Consider the following 8,823-nt stretch of genomic DNA (forward strand, 5'->3'; position numbering starts at 1 on the left):
CAATGTATACCAACTTTCCAAAGCATGCCAGTGAATAAGGGAAAAATACATTACATTGTAATAATAAATGCATTTAAAGACAATACTTTTAAGATTTATTTTCAAATTTGACAATAAATAATACATCTTTTACAGGAAACTGAAAGCTGAAGACAACCAGAGAGGCTTGTGAGATCTAATGTGAAAATCATCACTCAAGATGCCTCATGTCTGATGACACATGACGCCAGATAAAATGTTCAGTGCAATCAGACTGTACAAATTGTCGTTTTTATTCCTCTTATTGGGATATCATTTTTAAAATTTTATTGGGTTTTTATTGTTGTTGTTTGATTTCTAACCCTACGAAGAACCTCCTTATTCCCCTCGCTGTGGGAACAAACCATTACACCTTACTTCCAGCAAAAAAAAAGTGTATTGACTTCTTGCTTCAGTCATCAGCCAGCAGGAGAGAACAAAACAGTTCTTTTGCATTTTGACCCTGAGATATGGCATTGCACTGCTTATATGCCAAGCTAATTTATAGCAAAATATTGATCAGAGATGCAAAGTTGATTATTCAACCTCACGCCAAGGGCTCTGAAAGTATAATCTTTCTATAACAAACTGCTAATGCAAATTAAAACATACTTCATTTTAACATGATTTTAAAATCAGTGTTTTATACTACCCGTTGCTGGGAGAAACTAAAAATATAGCAAATGCAGAACTACAAACAATTCGAATGGGGTAGAAACATTGTAAATATATACTCTTTGCAATCCCTGGTGGTACTATATTTTGTCTTCATTTCAATCATTTCCATCATTTGTTATTGGAAATATACTTTTGGATAAGTAGGGCTAAGCCAGTTGGATCTCTGGTTGTCTAGTCATTGTCATAAGTAAGCCTAGCAAAACCTTGTTCTATTTTTCAATCAAAAAACAATTATAAATACATATTACAAACAAATGGATGTTTTTAATGACCAATTGAGTAAAGACATCCCTATCTTAACTGGCCTAAATTTCTTCTGGTAGTGTCAGTTCAACTTTCGGAAGTGCCACTTAAGGAAATTTGATTTTTGTTTTTGTAATGCACTGTTTTTAACTTTTTTTTTTTTTTTTGGTTTTAAAAGCACAATCACTAAACTTTATTTGTAAACCATTGTAACTATTAACCTTTTTTGTCTTATTGAAAAAAAATGTTGAGAATCGTTTTTAACCTGTTTTGTTAATGCTCTATGTTTGTATTTGGAATATTTGAACGATGACAGATGGTGAAGTAATGTGCATACTTTATTGTGGGCCATGAACCAGATGGTTCTTGCTTTTCCTGGACTTAAAGAAAAAAAGGTTTAAGTTTGTTGTGGCCAATGTTGAAACTTACAAAATTTCCTTATAAGCTCAAATGGAGGCATTACTTGCTTTGAATTGCCAAATGATGCCCTCTGACTAGATTTTTATGATCCTTTTTTGTCATCATAGAAATTTCTTTGACTTAATAATTGGTGCTATTTAAAAAAATGTACATTTATTCATATACAGGTATCAGGCCTGGCCCCACTGGAAAGCAAAGCCAAACAAAACTGAACCACAAAAAATGCTGGTGTTCACCAAAAACTAAATGTGTTCATTTAGATAATTCAGAAAAGTTCCATAGAAAGGGTATGCAGTACTAAGGGAATAATCCATGTGATTAATGTTTTCATTATGTTCATGTAAGAAGCCTCTTATTTTTAGCCATAATTTTGCATACTGAAAATCCAATAATCAGAAAAGTAATTTTGTCACATTATTTATTAAAAATGTTCTCAAATACATCATTCTTTCTTGTGTTGATTTCTTTTTCCATGTGTGCTGATCAAATTTATTCCATTTAATCACAAAGTTGTTCTGTCTTAACATTTCACCACTAAATTATCAGATGAGCAAAAATTCTCAGTTTTACAAGTAAAACTTGTAAGGAAAAATTCTCATTTAACTCCTCTGAAATTTTAAAGATGTAAGATGAATTAAAATCTAGAAGTCATTTGATCAGAGAGTAACTCTTTAATATTAAAAGTATGCTATTTTTGTTTATGTGTGTATATCTGAATTTCAGTTAATCTATTTCTAAAATAATCAGCATTCAACTATGATAAATCTGATTTGCAGTTTGAGCCACCTATATTCTGTCAACAAGAAAATTATGTAAATCCAAAATGCTTATCAGTAAAAATCTACTTTCTTGTTATAAATTCCCATGAAATTTTAACAATACCTATCATATACCAGGTTGCACATTATTATTGATTAAATTCAGCATATTCAAAGATTCAACTTTGGATGGACAAGTGGACATCATGTCGTAGAAGTACCAAGAGCAATAGGATCTAAGGAAGGTTTTTTCCTATGATGTATGTATTGTTCTTCTACCTAAGTTTTGTGTTTATCAGAATTTTGAAAATCTGAGAAAAAAATTGAAAAAGGGGGTGTAATTTGAAATTCAATTTTATAAAAAGAAAATAATCACCGGCATCTACTTAGAGATGAACAAGTCCACAGGTCAAGAAGTGAGTTTCCAGAGGCTATTTTAAGAAAAAACTGAAGGGACATGTTTAGTGACCTAATTTTTCTCTTTCCCTTGGTGAGTTGATTATAAATAAGTTGCTCTCACTATTTATAGTATGTGATATACATGCAAATTATTTGTATCAGAGGTCCTGGGTTTGAGTCCTAGTTTTGTCATGGCTGTGTTTCCTTGGACATGTTACTTAACCTCTAAGTCTCAGGTACTTCACCTGTAATTTCAATAATACCTACCTCATGGAGCTATTGTCATGATTTAGTGAGTTAATGTATATGATATGGACTTTGTAAACTCCAAAAACAATACAAGATATTGTTATATTTATGGACTGAAATTCATTACACATGCAATCCCCACTTTTCATACATAGTTTGTTCCTAATACTTGCATGAAAGTCAAAGAATAAGTGTGATACAAGGATGAGGGTGTTTTTATTTCCAGTGAGTAAAATTCACTGTGAAATACCTAATCATGGAATAAATTCTTGGTGTTTTAGTTTGCTTCGTTGCTTTTGAATTCAGGGGTCACACGATGGGTGGTGGTATGGTGTTTTCAGCACATATCTCACAATTCAGGGGTGCAAACATGTCACTTGAGTTCTCTGTCTAGTGACAGAAAGTATAATCTTAGTTCCAAGTGAACTTGGTCATCTGGCTTTCTTAATCATTTTAGACATCATATGGATTTTCTCCTTCTTTCTCTCTCCAGAGGGTACCATCTAAATTCCAGTCTGTTTCCATGTATAAAAACTTGGAGGAGTTGATTTCTGGCATTGCTGTTGTCCAGGTTTCCAATGGTCTCCGTGTGTCAGACCCATCCTCTGTACTCACGTCTTCCCAACCTTGATGCTGTTTATTATCCATTGACCCTCTCCTGATACTTCTAAGTCCTTTGATGTAGGGCAGGTATAGGAAATGGGAGTTTCATGTGCTCTTCTGTGCTGTGCTGGGGCTCTAGAGACTTGGGACTTTCTCAGTGCCTCACAAGATACCACTGTTTCTGTTGAACTGCTCACCACATTTGGACTGTGTATTGGTTGGGGCAGGAGGTGAGAGCTACTTCTGCAGTTTTGAAGAAAGGAGCCTAAAAAATTGCATTTTGGAGACAATCCCATTTCTATTAAAAATAGTTTGGAAACCATTACCCCAACAACTTAAGTATAAATTTTATTGTAATATATCTGAAACTGGAATGAATCTTACAGTCAGCAGTGTCTCACAATTACTTTCAGCCAGGCAACAATCCTAACGTAGTTTTCATTGCTTACTGCTAACAAAAAAGTTTCATACAAACAGTAGTATGTGTCAAACTTTTATTTACCTCATTAATAAGGGAAACAGCAGGAAGACAAAGAACAGCTGTGGAAGGAACTTAAATATGATTGCTGAGTAAGTAAACTTTCTTTAGGGCAATATAAACATGATATTAATATCTCTACTGGCTAGAGAACATCTATTTTTTCCTTTAGGTTAACTAACCACCCACCTGTAGGACTGCATGAAGTCTGCACCTTTATCATGTTCAAATTATTAGTCAAAAATATACTTTGATAATTTGCATTCACCCAGGATAATCAGATAAGGGTCAAACAGTGACATATTCTTGGCTGTGTTTCCCCAGAAGCAGAGTCTGAAACAAAGATTTGGATGCAAGTTTATTGGGGATATAATCCCAGGAAGTGAGAGTGGGAGGGGAATTAAAGAGAAAAAGCCAATATAGATCCTTCAAAGTAGCTGAAGGTGCCATGCCAGGGACTCCCCTGGCTCTTCTGAGAAGTGCACAGAATGCCTACCAGAGCCTTTCACTGAAGTAAAGGAGCGCAGAACATTATCAGTTCTCCACTGACAGCACATTGATGGTGGGGATGGGGATTTAACTCCCGAGCACTAGTGAGAGGACCAAGTGGGAATGGAAGACTGAGGCAGAAAGAAGGGATGCATATGGCAGATATTTGAGGTGGGAAGGTGCCAAGATGAGGTGAGTCTGGGCTCAAAGCAAACTGTTGGCCAGAGGGAGCCCATCAAAGGCATCTACTACTAGCAGGATTATGGGAAAATATTTTAGAATCTTATAAAAAAATTAAGAAATCGTCAATTTACCTTTTTTCAAATTTAAGATAAATTTTCCTTCATAATGTGCACATATGAAATTCGTCATATGTATTGAAATTATTTTCACATTGGAAGAGTTCTCATCGATTATCAGTTGCTGGTACTATAAGTATTGAATTTAATAGCTATTTAAGACATTCTGAAATGTTTACAGTATCAGCATTGAAACAGCAAAAGCAACAAGTATGGAAACAAGCAGTGGGATATGAATTGGATCCTTAGACGCTGTGGACCCCACCCCTGGGTTGCAGACCAGTACTGGTCTGTGGCCTATTGTGAACTGGGCCTCACAGAAGAAGGTGAGCAGCAGGCACGTGAGCGAAGCTTCATTGTGTATCTCTAGCTGCTCCCATGGCTTGCATCACCATCTGAGCTCTGCGTCCCTGCCCCTGCCATCTGTGGAAAAATTGTCTTCCACAAAATCAGTCCCTGGTGCCAAAAAGGTTAGGGAATGATGCTTAGAAGAAATAACCACAATTGTGCATTTTCTGGCAAAATAAGATTTACAGTACCTAAGAAATAAAAATATCCACAATAATTAAAGATGTGCCTTCTTGCACACCCATTCACTATACAAAATCCAAATGAAGACAGGCAAAATTACCAAATACTTCAGAATTACATAAAAGAAATTGCAAGCAAAGTTGAGGATAATGTAACCAATTTATGTGTTGTACAAGACCATCACTGTGGCATTACTTCATAATAAAAATTGGTAGCATTTTCACAGTGGTATAAAATAATGCTCTTAAATTCAGTGGAGCCATGCATTTGATGAAATATTGTAACATTTACACAAGCCCATTGCCTTAAGCTGGGCTTATAATAGTTACATGAATTGAATACTGTTATAGACCAAATGTTTATATCCTATCCCAGTTTGTATGTTGAAATCCTAACTCCCAATGAGATGGTATTAGGAGGTGGGGCCTTTGGAAAGTAATTAGGTCGTGGTGGTGGAGCCCCCATGAATGGGATTAGCGCCCTTATAAAAGGAACCCCAGAGAGTTCTTTGCTCTTTTTGCCATGATAAAACAAAATGTCTGCAATATGGAAGAGGGCCCTCGTCAGAACCCAACCACACTGACACCTTGATCTCCAACTTCCAGCCTCCAGAACTGTAAGAATCAAATTTCTGTTGTTCATAAGCCACCTGGTCTATGATAGTTTGTTACAGCAGCTTGAACTGGCTAAAGTAACTTTTTAAAGTTCAGATCTTTGGCATAATCACTAACTCCCATATCAAGTAATCTTTGAGCTTTTAGAAATTCTCCCTCCATTTGGGAAAAGCTCTAAGCTCTTCATCTTTGAGTAAAACAGAGCTTTTAATAGCTCTGGCTCAAGTGATTTCTATAGCATGCTCAGTTTCTGGGATCAACAATATTCACCTGGGCAAGCAGGGCTTCTTTCCCTCCCCTATACCTCAGGGGCCTCCTGCGCTTTACAGTGCTTTCCTTTAAACTTTCAAATCCTCTTCTGATGCCTGAGACTGGCCTGGGCAGGTAGTGCCAACAGGACCAGGTGCAGGATCCCGGACAGTGATCATTTTGGACTCAAGCCCCATGCCTGTGGGGGTGATGATAACTGAAGAGCTTCAGAATTCAGAATTAGTGGCTATGGGATCCTCCTGGGGCCCTGTAGCTGGCTTGCTGGTGCAGAAGTGTGGTCTTGTTAGTGGATTGTTCACACTGGCTGACATTTCTTTCATAAGATCAAGTGAGTTTATGCTGCCAGAACGGTGCTGATACGCCTGATTTGGGATGACTTAATTGGTAATATAAATAGCAGCCCTGAAGAAATATTTGCCCTAGACACGAGGCTACGGTAGCTCTGAACATAGGGAAGTGGAAGATTTTTAAACCAGCTTAATAAAAACCTGAGTTTTTATATGGAATATAAACTATTTTATAGTCTACCTTATGTTTTCCATAATAAGGGATTGATTATATATTCAATGCCTTATCTATCTGTTCTCTATAAAGGCCATGCACAAATCATCTCTAAAAATGTCTCTTCCTTTTGTGTGTAACAGTGTTTACGTGTGTGTCTGTGATTTTAGAGGGGAGGCAATAATAGACTAAATGAAGTTAATGATTTTTTAAATAACTTTTGTTTTCAAATGTACAAGACAAAATTACACGTCAGTAAGGGCTTGGAAAGTGAAGGCATTTGGAATAGCTACTGTGAGGAATGCCACAAGAAATAAATTATGAATAAATAGATTACTGGAAAAAATGAGTCATTTATTGTGTACCTGCTATAATTTCAACATATAATCAAATTGAATTTTAGTCAAAATTGGTATGGAATGTCTAGTCTTAATCTCTTTTGACAGATGAGGAAACCAAGATTTCGAAAGACCAGGAAATTTGCTGAAATTCACAATAGGGAGATATAAATAGAATATGGATATGAATCCAGCTTCAAGTCTAGTGCTTTTTGCAGAAATTAAAACTGTCTCTCAGGAGTGAGAACCAAGTTAATAAACATTAAAACAACAACCAATTTTCATTCTTAAATTAACTATAACTGAAATGTGAAAAAAAATGGTGCCTATGTATGGAGCACTAAAGGTGCTCTTGCCAAATATTTAAAAGTGCTATTATCTTTTTATTGTTTTTTGCTTTACATTTTAAATTATTATGGGTACATAATAGTTATATATCTTTATAGAATACATGTGATGTTTTGATATAGGCATCAATGTGAATTAATCAAATCAGGGTTATTGGAGTATCCATCACCTCAGGTATTTAACATTTCTTTGTGTTAGGCACATTCCAATTCTACTGTTTTAGTTATTTCAAAGTCAAACTTATTGTTGCTTATAGTCACTTTGTTGTGCTATCAAATATTGTTCCTTCTATCTAATTCTCTAATTCTACTTCTGTATCCATTAACCATCCCCACTTTATCTGCTGCTCCCTGCTACCCTTCCCAGGCTCTGGTAACCATCATTCTACTCTCTGTCTCCAGGAGATCAACTGTTTTTAATATTTAGCTCCCACATATGAGTGAGAACATTCAAGATTTGTCTTTCTGTGCTTGGCTTATTTTACTTAACATAATGTTCTCCGATTCTACCTTGTTGCAAATGGCAGGATTTCATTCTTTTTTGTGGCTCTGTAATATTCCATTGTGTAAACATACCACAGTTTCTTTATCCATTCATCTGTTGATAAACATTTAGGTTGATTCCATATCCTGGCTATTATGAATAGTGCTGCAATAAACATGGAAGTACAGATATCTTTTCAATATACTAAATTCCCATCCTTTGTATATAGACCCAGCAGTGGAACTGATGGCTCATATGGTAGTTCTATTTTCATAAAAGTGTCCTTATCTTTAATTAACATGTAAATCTTAAAATATTTCTTATACTTCCAAAAGCCACTTTTAAAAATAAAAAGTTATAAATAATATTCTCTAAGCATTGCAACTGTGCATTTATATACATAAAAGATACAGAATCCCTTATTAACATTCCCAATATTAAATGATTTTAGCAATTTGACTTAAAAGCAATGAAACTTTTCAAGTATACTTACCTTCATTTTATCAGAACAGGACTTGAGAAGTCGTTCAAGGTCATAGAACATTTTTTCTTAAGTCAGAATTTTTCATTGCTTTTCCTGACCCAGCAATCCCATTGCTCCCACCCATGCCTCTCTCTATGGGAAAGTAAAATATTTTGGAGAGGTTTTAGCATTTTTAAAAATCTATCTTTTTAAAATTAGCTAAGACATTTATAATAATACTTTACCATTTGAATGCTTGCGATACTTTGGAGAAAAATAAGTCAGGAAAAAAAAATTGCTTAGAATAATAACGTACCTATGCATAGGATTAGCATATACTAGGAAACTAATATATTTTCTCTGGATTATTTAATATCAACAATTTTTAATTACGCCTCACATGTTTCAAATGTGCATAATTAAACAATCATTTTGAATAAACACTGTTTCTTTTCCTGCCCTATAGTATGGTGCCAAAAATGACTACTGAACTATCCTAAATAATTAGTCACTCTCTGCAAGATAATCAAACAGTTTGATTAAATTACTCATCAACTTTTACTCATACCCCTTACTCTGATTTCAATATAGATCATTCGTTGATTCAGCAGTCTACTGCTATATGCTAGGAACAAAGGTAA

At 35.1% G+C, this 8,823-nt stretch overlaps 1 protein-coding gene across 1 annotated transcript in view; it reads left to right on the plus strand.

The window, feature by feature from the left end:
• Positions 1-1,801, plus strand: part of ROBO1 (roundabout guidance receptor 1) — a 70,415-nt gene extending 68,614 nt beyond the window's left edge. Inside the window, exon 21 of the mRNA XM_045540454.1 lies at positions 136-1,801. Coding sequence (XP_045396410.1) covers positions 136-150 — 15 coding nt within the window. The 3' untranslated portion in view covers positions 151-1,801. The remainder of the gene's footprint in view (positions 1-135) is intronic.
• Positions 1,802-8,823: the final 7,022 nt, after the last annotated feature.

Source organism: Lemur catta, chromosome 1, assembly GCF_020740605.2.
Source record: "Lemur catta isolate mLemCat1 chromosome 1, mLemCat1.pri, whole genome shotgun sequence".
NCBI lineage: Eukaryota > Metazoa > Chordata > Mammalia > Primates > Lemuridae > Lemur > Lemur catta.